The sequence below is a fragment of the Mustela putorius genome, unplaced genomic scaffold (assembly GCF_011764305.1).
Source record: "Mustela putorius furo isolate JIRA1106 unplaced genomic scaffold, ASM1176430v1.1 tig00003836_pilon_pilon_pilon, whole genome shotgun sequence".
NCBI classification, from domain to species: Eukaryota; Metazoa; Chordata; class Mammalia; order Carnivora; family Mustelidae; genus Mustela; species Mustela putorius.
The window spans coordinates 27,677,942-27,693,343 of NW_025421989.1; the positions used below are offsets into that span (position 1 = coordinate 27,677,942).

At 37.8% G+C, this 15,402-nt stretch overlaps 1 protein-coding gene across 3 annotated transcripts in view; it reads right to left on the reverse strand.

Moving 5' to 3' along the window:
- DMD (dystrophin) overlaps window positions 1-15,402 on the reverse strand; it is a 2,119,021-nt gene that overhangs the window by 1,304,719 nt on the left and 798,900 nt on the right. For all 3 annotated transcript variants that reach the window (XM_045089435.1, XM_045089434.1, XM_045089436.1), the window contains exon 30: window positions 2,593-2,754. In XM_045089435.1, the coding sequence (XP_044945370.1) occupies window positions 2,593-2,754 (162 nt within the window). The remainder of the gene's footprint in view (window positions 1-2,592; window positions 2,755-15,402) is intronic.

Sequence of the window (15,402 nt, forward strand, 5' to 3'; positions counted from 1 at the left end):
CAGGAATTCAGTAAAGTGTCAGGATATAAAATCAATGCACAGAAATCAGTTGCATTTCTCTACACCAACAGCAAGACAGAAGAAAGAGATATTAAGGAGTCAATCCCATTTACAATTGCATCCAAAACCATAAGATACCTAGGAATAAACCTAACCAAAGAGACACAGAATCTATACTCAGAAAAACTATAAAGTACTCATGAAAGAAATTGAGGATGACACAAAGAAATGGAAAAATGTTCCATGCTCCTGGATTGGAAGAATAAATATTGTGAAAATGTCTATGCTACCTAAAGCAATCTACACATTTAATGCAATTCCTATCAAAGTACCATCCATCTTTTTCAAAGAAATGGAACAAATAATTCTAAAATTTATATGGAACCAGAAAAGACCTCGAATAGCCAAAGGGATATTGAAAAAGAAAGCCAACGTTGGTGGCATCACAATTCCGGACTTCAGGCTCTATTACAAAGCTGTCATCATCAAGACAGCATGGTACTGGCACAAAAAACAGACACATAGATCAATGGAACAGAATAGAGAGCCCAGAAATAGACCCTCAAATCTATGGTCAACTAATCTTCGACAAAGCAGGAAAGAATGTCCAATGGAAAAAAAGACAGCCTTTTCAATAAATGGTGCTGGGAAAATTGGACAGCCACATGCAGAGAAAAATGAAATTGGACCATTTCCTTACACCACACACAAAAATAGACTCAAAATGGATGAAGGACCTCAATGTACGAAAGGAATCCATCAAAATCCTTGAGGAGAACACGGGCAGCAACCTCTTCGACCTCTGCCGCAGCAACATCTTCCTAGGAACAACGCAAAAGGCAAGGGAAGCAAGGGCAAAAAATGAACTATTGGGATTTCATCAAGATCAAAAGCTTTTGCACAGCAAAGGAAACAGTTAACAAAATCAAAAAGACAACTGACAGAATGGGAGAAGATATTTGCAAACGACATATCAGATAAAGGACTAGTGTCCAGAATCTATAAAGAACTTAGCAAACTCAACACCCAAAGAACAAATAATCCAATCAAGAAATGGGCAGAAGACATGAACAGACATTTCTGCAAAGAAGACATCCAGATGGCCAACAGACACATGAAAAAGTGCTCCATATCACTCGGCATCAGGGAAATACAAATCAAAACCACAATGAGATATCACCTCACACCAGTCAGAATGGCTAAAATCAACAAGTCAGGAAATGACAGATGCTGGCGAGGATGCGGAGAAAGGGGAACCCTCCTACACTGTTGGTGGGAATGCAAGCTGGTGCAGCCACTCTGGAAAACAGCATGGAGGTTCCTCAAAATGTTGAAAATAGAACTGCCCTATGACCCAGCAATTGCACTATTGGGTATTTACCCTAAAGATACAAATGTAGTGATCCAAAGGGACACATGCACCCGAATGTTTATAGCAGCAATGTCCACAATAGCCAAACTATGGAAAGAACCTAGATGTCCATCAACAGATGAATGGATCAAGAAGATGTGGTATATATACACAATGGAATACTATGCAGCCATCAAAAGAAATGAAATCTTGCCATTTGCAACAACATGGATGGAACTAGAGCGTATCATGCTTAGCGAAATAAGTCAAGCAGAGAAAGACAACTATCATATGATCTCCCTGATATGAGGAAGTGGTGATGCAACATGGAGGCTTAAGTGGGTAGAAGAATAAATGAAACAAGATGGGATTGGGAGGGAGACAAACCATAAGTGACTCTTAATCTCACAACAAACTGAGGGTTGCCGGGGGGAGGGGGTTTGGGAGAAGGGGGTGGGATTATGGACATTGGGGAGGGTATGTGATTTGGTGAGTGCTGTGAAGTGTGTAAACCTGGTGATTCACAGACCTGTACCCCTGGGGATAAAAATATATGTTTATAAAAAATAAAAAATTAAAAAAAAAAAAATACTTCCCAAAGTGAGAGGTAATTTAGATATAGCCTCAATTTATTCAGTATAAAATCAACTTAGATTTATTTTCATTAGTATTTTAACTCTCATTCTTGAAAAACTGGTTTAGCACATTTCTTAATTTGGATTGAACACAGCGTGAGTACATGTGAGTACATGTGGTATGACTATTTGTAATAAATGCAAATTTACATCTCAGTTTGCTATCAACTACTTACCACACATGACATGTAGAACAATATAGGGATCATAAGACTTAAAATTCCAAAATAACAAATATAAGCTGATAATAAAATCCTTGAGCCTGCCTTTTTAATGGCACCCTACAAATTCTTTCTTCACAATTTACCTTCTTAAGGTTTCCCTCTAGCTTAAGTATAGTTTGAAAATACTGATTAACAGCAGACTTCCAAATGCAATTTCCCTGCCTTGTAAGTGTCTATTTCAAATTCCTCCATTACATACTTTGAGATATAAATCTTAGAGTACTAACCTAGAGCTCTTTTTCCCTCTTACTTCCAAACAGTAAAATTAGTTAATCAGATAATCCTCTGTACAACTAGTTCAATAAATTTTAACTTAGAAATTCAGCAATGTCCTGTTCCAATAACACAGCAAGTAATGGTATCTCATTCTCAGTCTACTTGCCTGGGCTTCTTGAGGCATCTGAGCTGCGTCCACTTTGTCAGCAATATAAGCGGCCAACTGCTTGTCAATGGAGGAGAGGGACTCCTGAATTAAGTGCAAGGATTTTTCAATCTCCTGGGCTGACTGGATACTCTGCTCTAGCAACTTTTGCCTCCTCACGGCCTAAAGAAAAGAAGGAAGAAGGAAGCGATTCAATGTTTACTCGCCATAGTTTTTCTGCAATCCTGCTGCAAAGTAAAGGAAGATTCTACACTGCCACAATCACCTTTTTGTAAGATAGATTTCGTAGCTTCCTGCCGCTCATTCAGCTCTGCTTAAAAAAACAAAAATAAGAATAAGAAATAAGAATTAGCACACAGAACTACAGGATCTGGAAACCCTGCAGGACAAAAGCTACAGAATTATGTATATCAAGGAAAGGGGCTGGGAAAAAACAAAACAAAACAAAACAAAACGTAGTGAAATCATCTCAGTCGTTGCAATCTGTCGTTCTCAGGCCGAATGTTCCTCCTGATCTCATTATATAGTTCAAGAGATTTGGTTTACTTAGAATAGGGTCATCGTCATCACAATCCAATTCAAGATGGATAATCCACTTCTACCAGTGAGACACATGCACAATCTGTTCAGAATCAGCTCCTTTCAAAAAGAAATTTTCAGATAACCATCTGGTTATGGATTTATTCTAAATACGATTTCTTCCCGCTTTGCATGGGCTTTTTTCCCCATTTTCTCCCACAATTTGGAATGTGGAAATAACTGGCACAATTGGATCTGTGTTACTGCTGAAGTGGAACAAATAATAAGTAATCCTAATATAGCTGCAATTATCTTGATTGTTACTATAGGTATGATTAGGGTAATGTAACACTTTCCAAATATAAATAGCATGCTGAGCAGACTGCACAGTTTCCCTTCAAGGATCTGTTCACCTTTAGAAGAATAGTTCTACAAGCAAGGACTGGGACAAGCGACTTACTGAGAATTCCGTAAGTTATGCATCACAGCAAGTATTTTTCTTTATTATATGATATGTAGACATGATTATCTGGTATGAGAGAACTATCCTTTGCAAAGACCATGAGCAGCATTTCAAAAATGACCCTGCTTGTGAGGGTCGTATCCACAGTTGTCACATCTGTAGGCTCTACACCTGAAGCTGACATAACGCTGTATGACGACTCTCTTTCAATAAAAAATATTTTAAAAAATTTAAAAAAGAATATATAGTGGGCTCTTTAGCTTAAAATGTATTAGAAATGCCATTATTCTTTAATGAAGCCAAGTTGGAACACAGCATTACTCAACTATGACTAAAGCTAAAAGAGATGCAAGTCTTGCACTACAAAATGAGTGGGAGGGCATTCTTAGTATTTCTACCTGGATTGTAAATCTTCCTCTGGATTTTGCCTTAGGTTTTTCTTTCTTTTCATTCCACCCACACCTCCAAGTTCAGTTAGCTCTTTTTCCCTCACAACGCACAACTTTGTGCCTCTGGTCCAGATTTCTGCCTCGATCTCCATAAGTGCATATATATTGCCCTACTTGACAATTCTATTTGGACATCCACAGCAACCAAAACAATAGCATGACCAAATATGGACACATTTGGGGTCCCCTTCTCATCTACTTTCCATTTCCCCAACTTTCTTTTGCTCCTGCTCTGTTTTTTGTTGTTTCCCACCTCCCCCTATTTCAGTGACTGGCAATTATTCACTGCCTTTATTAGGCATGATTCTGGATATTTCTTCTTCCTCTATCATGTCCTTCATCATTTTGTGTTAAACCAGGCAATCAATTCCCAATCCTTTCTTCTACCTCCTAATATTTCTTGATTCTGTCCTCTTCTCCCCCCATCTACTGTCATTACTTGGGGCAATTGCCAGCCCTTGCCTCAAATACAGTACAGGTTCTTGGCTGGTATCCTACCCTATCATTACCCATCTGCAACAGAGCTATAGTGTGTTCTTTCTAAAATGAAATGATGGCTACCTGCTTAAATTCCTGTAGTGAGTATTTATTTTCCTGAGGATAGATGAAATTCTCTTTTATATGACTTTAAAATTCCTTCATAGTCCCTGCTACACATAGTCCTTGCTCAAGCTACTGAGAAATTTTATTTTTCATTCCCCAGTATACACTATGTCCCTCTTGATACTTGGCCTTAAACATTCCTCGAGCAATTCTACCCCAACTTCCTTTAATTGGCTAGTTTACATTTATCCTTTAGCTCTTACCTTAGAAATGTCGATATCTCCCTCACCAGGTGGCTGTTCCTGACACCCTATGTTCTCTCTTGTACTTTGTATTTCTGGCTCACTACGTATCACACCATATTGCAATTTCCCATTATATTTTTTCCTCTATTTCAGACTTTAAGTGCCAATGACATTAGAGACTATGGATGTGTTGTTCATTGCTCAATACCAGATCCTAGAAAAAGAGACCAATACTTTTCTTCATGACTGAATGAATGATGTAACAAAGCTTTTTAGTGAGGAAAACAGAGTAGCACTCAAGAAGTCAGAAAATTGGATTCAGAAAAGAAACTGGGAAAAAGGCCATCATCACTCAGATACATCCTTTGGAGTAAAGTCTTCCCTATTTGGGCTTTTCTCTTTTTTTTTAATTTCAGTGTTTTTGTTTTATTTTGGTGTGTTGTGTATGTCTGCTTGGAATTAAAAGTATCAGAATAGGGAAAAAACTAAAAAAATAAAAGTATCAGAATAGGATGGAACATTACTTACAGGAAACTTTAGTCTACTTCTAGTAAAATACTCGATTCAAATCAGTGACCAAGACCTTGGCCTGTAATCTAATTCATATATGGTTTCCCCTTTCTTCAGTCAAAACTTCAATGAGAAGTTACATCATATCATAATTCTGTTAACAGTGCTTATGACTATAATCAGAATTGTCTGTATTGTACAAGAGAATGTCTGTAGCCTAGCCAGACTTTCTCCAGAAAAATGGATCCCTAATGATAAAATTTCACCATTGTGACAGGTGGCTGGAGAAACCTTCCAATCACAATATGTAGTAACTGCCTACTCAGGCATTGTTTAAATCTGATCCTTTATCTGTCTAAAAGCAAAAACAGCCTACTCTTCCTGTGTGCACCTGTAGAATTTTAATATAATTGAATAGGAAATAATACGGCATAATGTAAAACCACATATTTAGTCTCAAAATTATACTTAGAAATCTAAACTTTTCTATTCACGAGACTCTATGGATTCAAAGAAATGAAATGACCTAAGAGTTGATGTCAGAGTTGACCTCAGGTAGGCTGGTTTTTTGCTTGGCCTGGCAGTCAATAAGAAAGACCAATACATGGATTTTTTTTTTTTTTAATCTCAGGGAGTGAAAAGACCTGATGTCAATCTTAGCTTGCAAAACTCTTTGAACTAATCATGATATAAGCTGTCTTCTATTTCTAAACATCTTGTTAGGCAAATCCTGATGGGGGGCCAGGCCTGTGGGTTTTGTAGGACCCTCTGTCCACTTGACCTGTGCTATCTCACTGAACAGAGTTGGTAGGCAGTCCTAACTCAGACTCGGATTTTCATTGCTGGTCCAGATTACAGTTTAACTCTTATTTTAAAATGCTATACCATGTATTCAGCTAACTCTTTTATCAGTAAGATGAATCATAGAACTAGACAAAAAAAGCAAATATGAGGAGAGTTACAACAATATTGAGAGGTTGGCCACCAATAACAAAAATACAAAAGTAAAAAAGGAAATCCTAATAATGGCTACAAAGGAAAAAGCATAATGAAAAAAATTTTATTATGGTTTTCAGAAAAATTCAAAGAAAACAAAGTTAAATTAATCAACATATATGGAAATTTATTATTAGTTCCTCAAAGTACTCTAGAGTATAAAATCAGAAACTGAATGATTTTTGTTAGCAATGGATAGTTGTCTCTACAGTAAATTACTTGTTTTTCACATTTCTATTTTTTTAAAAAATAATAACCTTTGTGCCCAATATTACAAACACTTAACCCAGAGAACATATGGCTAAGAAACTGGAAGAATGAATTTTTCATTCTGGTAAATAAGTTTCTCATGTGAGGGCACCTGGGTGGCTCAGTGGGTTAAGCCACTGTCTTTGGCTCGTGTCATGATCTCAGGGTCCTGGGATCGAGTCCCGCATCGGGCTCTCTGCTCAGCAGGGAGCCTGCTTCCCTCTCTCTCTCTGCCTGCCTCTTTGTCTACTTGTGATCTCTCTGTCAAATAAATAAATAAAATCTTTAAAAAAATAATAAATTTCTCATGTGAAATAACAAGTGGGAATTTAAACCAAAATAAATGTATTTAAATATTAATGAGGCTTAAAAATAGAAAAAAAAAGAACATTACACGTGTTATCCCAATAACTTTTTACAAATTATCATTCATTAAGAGAGTTATATGTCCTTGCTATACTTATTAAAGGCTCTATAAAATACAATCATTTTTACTTCATTTAATACTAGGTAAGATCATGATTGCAAGTGAGTCAGGAATGTGGGTGATTTCATTGTTAAAATAGGACCCTCTGAGACAATTATTAGAAATATACATTTCCCTTATAGTTAACCTTCTTAGCCAACAGCAAATACTTATTAAGCACAAAATATTTTGCAGAATTGAACTATACATATATAGTATAGTCTATATTGATAGAATTCATATATATGTGTGTATGTGTATCTGTATATGCTAAAATAGAAAAACCTGAGGAGTTTTATTCCCTATACAGCATGAGTTAGTTTGAAGCCACAAAAATAATTTTCTTCAGGTATCTGGGGGATGTAGGGCTGAGAATGGGAGAGATTTTGTCATCATTTTGTTTCTTCTTTTAGTCTTATTTTTTAAAAGATTTTATTTATTTATTTACTTGACAGAGATCACAAGTAGGCAGAGAGGCAGGCAGAGAGACAGAGGATTAAGAAGGCTCCCTGCCGAGCAGATAGCCTGATGCCAGGCTCTATCCCAGGACCCTGAGATCATGACCTGAGCCAAAGGCACAGGCTTAACCCACTGAGCCACCCAGGCACCCCTTGTTTCTTCTTTTGGAAGTGTGTGTGTGATTGTTTTACTTTATTTGCTTTTGCTTTCTGGAAAAACCTGGGGAAAGACTTCTGATTCCTGGATCTAATTGTGGAGGAGGATCTCATCAGGATGCCCTTTGCTGTAGAGTCCCTTGTGAAGGGCTCTAAGAGTGATATGAGTCTTGCAGAATGTAAAGCATGAATGTGCAAAAGATGCACTTTAATGTCTTAGTATCTTTACAAACTTTTTTTTAATCCAACTATGTTATAAATATTCCTTGGTTGCTTACTATGTGCCAGGCCAAGGGAGCTCTCGGTTTTGCTTTGTAAATTGCATAAAAGATCCAGGCTTAACATTGTAAAATTGCCCTTTCATTAGCCCGAGCATTAAAAAAAAAAAGGGACTTCTTTTTAGTGGGCTGAGATTTTAAGAGACACTTGGCTTTTCAGAAGTCTGGACTATGGATTTTCTCAGTAATTGCAGATTCTTTCCCAGTCTCCTGCAATTTATGGTAACAAACACAGACACAAACAAAAATATTCAGGCTCTGTGACAAGGAATTATCTAGGGAGTCTCTAAATTGTGTTCATTAAAATTTCTAGGACAAAGGAAATGTCAGTTCATTTAAAAAGGGGGATATGGCTTATGATCACCTTGTAGTAAAATAATTATTTATTTATTGTTTATAAATATTTGTCATTGATACCAGACATGTAAAATAGTTTGACTTTCATCATTGTCTTAGCTTCTTTTCCCTAAGCAATGAAATAGGGTAACCATTGTTCAATTAGGCTTCATTTCTTTGAGTGATTTTAGTAGTAGAAGATGAACTCAAGAAAACTATTTCTCAAATTTGGATGCAAATAAAGTAGTTACAAATTTTTGCAGTTTCTGCTTGGGGGAGAGCATGAATTGGCCCCACTTTGAATACCACTACCTTGCACAAAATAGAACAATAACAAGGTAAGCACTGTTCTCACGGGCAGTGTGTGAAGGGTGGGAGTCCTGTAAGACATGTGCTAAAACCAAATCCTACTCTTGTGGCTCTTGAGAAATTAACATGGAGACCAAAGAGAACCTGCTAATCTGCATTATTTAACAGCCCCACCTCACTGTGCACACAGACTGCCCTTCACCAAAAAGTTCTATTTTTCTAGAGTCTCAATTTCAGTGGGCCAGTAAATTAATGCAACTACTTCCTTTTGGCTTACCTTTGTCAACTATCGAGAGGTTATAATTTGTTCAAATACTAAACAAAAATACTCATTTTGACTCAATTATTTTGGTGAATTATTTGAGAGCATTTTTTTATTGAAGTACAGTTGACACACTATGTTACTTTAGTTTCAGGGGTACAACAAAGTGATTCAACAAGTCTGTACTTATGTTATGCTATTTTCCCCCCAAGTGTAGCTACCATCTGCTACCACACAACGCTACTATAATACCATTGGCTATATTTCCTATGCTGTACCTTCTGTTCCCATGACGTATTTATGGCACAACTGAAAGCCTGTATCTCCCTTGTCCTTTCACCCATTTTGATTAGCTGTTTCCTCCTAACTCTTATGTGACTCATAAGCTATTCTTAGTCTTGAACTGAAAACACTGACTCCTAAGTTCCTCTCATTCTAAGAGATGGAAATAATAAGCCTTTTCTAAAAACTTCACCGATGGTGGGAAATCTGGCTCTTCCTTCATTACTCCACCAAGCTTGCTTACTCTAAAACTCCATGAAGAGTTTGAAAAGAATCACAATCAGGCTGAATCCATGGCCAGTGTGATGGCATCTTCCATTTACTTATCAGTGAGGAATGAAAAGTGGTACTTCAATCTTTCTGCCCCACGCAAGGGAAGGAAGTTCCAACACTATCACTTGTAGAGTCTGGGAGTTCTAAGTAGATAGGGGTGGCATCTAATTACAAACTTGGACTCTGCTTATGCAGTTGAATGCTCTATTTGCTTTATATGCCTACCAAAGTATAATAAAAGAAATTGGAAACGATGGCAGAGCAAAGAAAGAGAGTAGCCTGTAGTTCCTAAAGCTTGGTGTAGCATTTCCATAGGTCAAGCAGACACTGAAAAAGGCAGCCATGTCTGAGTTGTCTAGCACAAACTCTGCTAGGAGCAAGAGTACTCCATGATGAAGAGGCCTGAAGATATTGTCACTGGGCATGTTTCCCTTGTTAGAGAATTTGGAAGACAGAAGAGCTTTTAAAAGACCACTTAAAGAGCCTATACTTACACCCTCCAAAAAGTCAATGCTTGTTTCCTTGTTATATAAAATACACGAACACCCTGAAGAAGCTAGTTAATAGGAGACATGTGCGAGTTTCCTTCATTCCTACATCTTAGGCCAATGGTAAACAATGGGACCCAGAAGCGGTAAGGAAAAGTGATAGTGGTATAGAGGAAACTGGTCATTCTCCCCTTTTATTGCAGGTCACTTACACCATCGTTTAAGTTTGACAGTAGAATAGTAGGCTGAATAGGAGATTGAAATTTTTGTTTGTTTGTTTTGTTTTGTTTTAATTTATTTTCAGCATAACAGTATTCCTTATTTTTGCACCACACCCAGTGCTCCATGCAATCCGTGCCCTCTCTAAGATTTTATTTATTTGACAGAGAGAGAGATCACAAGTAGGCAGAGAGGCAGGTAGAGATGGTGGGGAGCAGCCTCCCTGCTGAACAGAGAGCCCAATGCAGGGCTTGATCCCAGGACCCTGAGATCATGACCTGAGCTGAAGGCAGAAGCTTAACATACTGAGCCACCCAGGTGCCCAGGAGATTAAAATTTTAAGCTGCCTTTAACTTTTTAATTTCACAGAGCCTGGGAAACAATGGGATCTATTCAGGATGCCAGTAAGAAAGAGGAAACAACCATCAGTTTGAAGCAAAATATTTCATGTTTCTGTCCTACTTGGTTCAAACTATACAGCAAACTACTGTCATGGTCAATGAATTCAGAGCTTGATAAACTGAGGTAGAGGCAGAGAAGAAAATACAGATATGAGGAACAGTTGCAATGTGGCCCAGGGAAAGGTAGGAAATAGTTTCTGGTAGATGTGAAGAGATAGATCATGAAGGATCTAGGGACTATCTTTGAAACACTGAGAATTATGGTAGCATGGCATGATTAGAAGGCTTATAAAGATGCAGCAATGCCATTGGCTTATACAACAGCCAGCAGATTGCACATTTTATATCTATCTAGCAAGGTTCTAAGTATGGACTATTGTTGCTATCAAATGAAACACTTTCCCAACTGATGTATAATTTCAGTGAATTGCCTGTTAAACTTTCTGAAGGATAATTTGAAGGTCCTTAAGGAGATATGGCAAGGCAGGAAAATGTCAGGAATTATTTAAGGAGCACAAGGAATGTTCCATTTGTCTCAAAAACACTTTCTCTCAACTTTTAGTTGTTTAGAACTGACAGGAGAACATTCTTAAGGAAAGTTAAATTTGAGGAACGCCTTGGACCTCACTACAGACTCAGACTTATTTAGGGTTGATGAGGAAAAAAAAATTTCATGATTTAGTATGGTGAAAGGAAAATAATAGATCCTTACAGAGTTGCATATAACATTTCTAGATGGCTAGGTATGCTTTCAGCAGACTGAGGAAATGCTTTTCAAAAGGAATCATGGAGATTTTAAAAATAAAAGGAGGAAAATGGAGATTTAAAAAATAAAGCAGAAGGGGGAGAAGATAATTTATAGCAGGAAGGACAACTTACAGGAACTCACTGCCTCAGCAGCCATCAAAAGCTTCACTTTGTTGCCTATTTTGTTTCTTTTCAAATCAGTCCTACTTTTTTCCTAAAGAAAGAATTGACCTGCATGGTCAACCATCAGTAGAGTTCAGTGTTCTTGGACAAGAAATACCAAAAAAAGAAAAAAAAAAAACAGCCCCAAATCAAAAACTGTGTTGATTTAAGCCACTCTAGATATAATTCTTGTGGGGAATTCTGGCAAAATTAGCTTTTGTGGCATGTTTGCTAGCATACATGATAGACTACAAATAATTACAATAATTACACAAGTGTTTGTATATTCTTTAAATATAAAGGAATGTTGGTTATCTGGATTTGTTTTTGTTAAGGTTACTTGGTTTAAAACCACAGGACAGAAAAATCCAAAAACCACGTGCATGGAGCGGTCTATGATTTCCTTTACAGGAAAAGACTATAAATGTTAAATCCACTGGGGTCATGTTTAGTTGGAACTTCATCTGTTTCAGATCTCTGCAGATCATTGAAGTTTTTCTGTGACCTCTGAAGGAAGCACATTCAAAAGCAACGTTTGGGAATCACTTTATCAATGGAACTTGACATCAGATAGCCATCATTTTCAAGTAAAGCATTGACAGAATGGTCAGTGAGCTGTACAGTAATATATCTTAGACATTTCTGGATTTTTGCTGCATCGATTCATCTTCATGGGTAGACAAATGAAACTGGTCTTCCGCTCTGACCGTAGCAAACCAATGCATTATTTCAGCTTTGGAAAGGAAGTGCTGGAAGTATAATGCGGTAAATCTGAAAGGCATCTACAGAGTTCATCTTCTCCCAGTATTCTCAAGGTAACTTCAGAGACTGCCTAGTCAGTAAAACTTCTCTGGTGTAATGGCAAGGCGCTCTCTGTTCACACATGTGCTCATAATATGAAACTATAAATTTAGGCAATTAATAATTTATTAATATTATAAATAATTAAAGCCTCATGGACTATTGTGCTTGATACAGAAGAGTGAGACAGAACTGGAGTCTAGGGATAAATTGGGTTAGGATTGAGACCACACACATATAAGTAACACACAGAGTCTAGGTAAGAGTAAAAATCCAAATCTTGGGGTAAGATCAAATTGTAGAATGAAGCAATAAGTAGAGGTCAGAAACACAAGTTAGAATGTAGCTAGTGAGAAACTCAGTTGATTTCTGACAATTGCTTCTATTATCCCAGAAAATCAAAGACGCAGTGACTTTTCCACAATTCAAGTATAGGCAGAGAAAAGGCAAGGTTCCACAATTAAAACAAAAACAAAAACAAAAACAAAAACAAAAAAACATAGCTGATGCTTCCAAGCTGAGATATTCAGGTCATCACACAAGTAAAGGCCTCTAGAGAGGTAGAATCCAGTGAGACCAACTGTAGATAGACTGGTAGCTGTGTCAACTTGTCATTGAATGACATGCCATTTGGTGCTCCTTAGATAAGGGCAGTAATCTCCTGCCAACACATCAATGTGACAGAGGTCTCAGAGTGGAAGACCTTTTGGTGCTAGTCAATTTCTCCACTTGGGAATTCAGACCCTCAGGATACTGAGTAGACATGGGGTTTCTGGCTTCCTGGACTTGAGATGATGTGTGAGAAGCACATCTGTCATTCTACCCTTTACAGACCAGTTAAGGATGGCCAGAAGGACTGCCTATAAAACAGATTTTGGTCTTCAGTCAGGTAGTCTCAAATGTGGTCCCAATAACCTGAAATGGTTCTTTCCTGATGTACATTAGACATCTATGAAGGATTCCTTTTACTGTAATGGAGGCCCATAATGGTCTTAGGTTAATGTTCAGGTTCTCTTGAAATAAAATGCTCTAGACTCTGTTGACCTGTACAGTCAATCATCAGTAGAGTTCAATTTTAGTCAGGCTGCTGACTAGAAGTAGTATCTAAGAAAATGGAAGATTTCTCTCCTGGGATGATCCTTTTTCATCCTCTCCATATGCATGATGATTAGTAATATTTATTTATCACAAATACTCCAGATGATCACCATGGTTCTGAAGAAGGTGAAGTGCAAGACAGAGTGTGTTTAGGGCTTCTTGTCACCTCACTCGTCCACACCACACTGAAAAATTCCTCAGATCTAGCTGAGTAGCTGTGCTGCGTGCTATTTTGTCCTCAGGTTATTACCAGGCTTTCAGATTTGTTGTTCTCCATGTAGCTAAGATAGACAAGACTACATTTGTAGCAAGGAATTACTGCCAGGGTCTTTGGCTCTGATAGGATTCATTTGGCTGGGATGTGCACCTTGAACAGCAGGAACAAGAGGCAGTGAACAGCTGCTTTTCCTTTTGCTTGCCAAATATGCTGTGCAATTCCCGAGCAATATGCTGGGAGTACAGAAAGAAGACTCATGTGTGTGGATGTAAGCACGGGGAACAGATAAACACTGGCAGAGAGTTGCATTGTACTCGATTCTTTGTTAGACACCAGGGTCATCTGTCACTGAATGCTCTTGTGAGATATTAAGCTGACTGAAAGAGACATAAACTGTTTTCCAACATCCTCTTACCTCTAACTCCTCTCCCCAGTGGCACCTTACCATCATCTAGACGTGAAACCCATTGTGTTGGGGTTGTATTAAGTGAGAAAGGAGCAACCAGGCATCAGGTGGTAGGCACTCACTTGTAGCACTCTTGCACTTGCCACAAGTTAGATATTGCTAAAGATTAAGTTACATACAATATTTATCACAGCCAGGCAGAACTTTGTAGTGTCTTCCAAACTGGTCTCACGGGGAATGTCTGTTCCATCTAGACTTTGGTCTAGGCAGAAGAGAAGTGTAGCGTATAGGGGAAAAGAGCAATGCACTTTCCATGCCATCACCAGTTTGCTGTGGCATCCTAGAAAGCAGTCATTCTACTCCAGGGAAATGTAGACTTGAAAGAGAATTAGTGTTTTCCCCTTTGTTTGTTTGTTTGTTAGTTTGTTTTTAAGATTCTATTTATTTGACGGTAGAGAGAGAGAGTGCCCACACAAGTGGGGGGAGGGGTAGAGGGAGAGAGAGGAGCAGACTCCCCAATGAGCAGGGAGCCCCATACAGGGCTCCAGCCACCCTGGTGCCCTCTCTTTTCTCATTCTTGGTTTAATTGTTCAGGAGTTGAAAATGAGCTTCATCTCTGAAATAAAGAGATCACTCAGCTCTAATGAAGAGCGGATGGAGATGAAAAAAATTAATGGTCCACATTAGGAATGAATCTGAGACATACAGCACCTTAGCAAAGGGGACTGCCTTAAACAATTCATGCTCAGATAAGAGTCAAGTCCAGAGTTCTCAAACCTAAATAATCATCAGATTGTAGAGCAAATTTTCAAAATGCTGTTCCCAGTCTCAGTCAAATTCTACTGATTAGAAAATCAAACGGCACAGGGAGGGACTATGCATAGATTAAAGTTCCTACACTATTCCATCTGTGTCATTTTGATGATTTGGCAAATTTGAAATGAATTATCAAGAATGATTTGTAAGAAATGATGCAATAAGAATTACATAATAATACTTAAATGCAATTAATTAGGGTCACAACAAAAAGAACAAAGGACAGAGTACTATTAAATTAGCCCTTTCTCAATGCAGATAGGCAACTTCGTAAGGTAGAGGCAGTAAAGCAATTCTCCAACTTTATTGGATCCTTGAAGGAAACTTTCTGGTGAATATTTACTTTCCTATGACTTAAAAAACAGCTTGATGAAATTGAAAATACTTTTGTTCCTCACTTCATGCATGAATTGCCCTGAGATAACAGAATACATAGCAAAAAAAATGTTCTTGAATGTCCCTCTCCCATTTCCTTCTTTAAAAAAAAAATGGACAAGTAATTTCAGGGAAGACTTGCCTGAATATTAAAGAACAGTTTTGATCAATCAAACCAAAAAGTCTGGGAGGTGGCTTGAAAAGAAAGTAGCTTTAAAAGAAGTGAGAGTGGTAAAAAGAAAATGGATGATCTAGATGGACCTACTTGAGAATAGTAATTTATTTT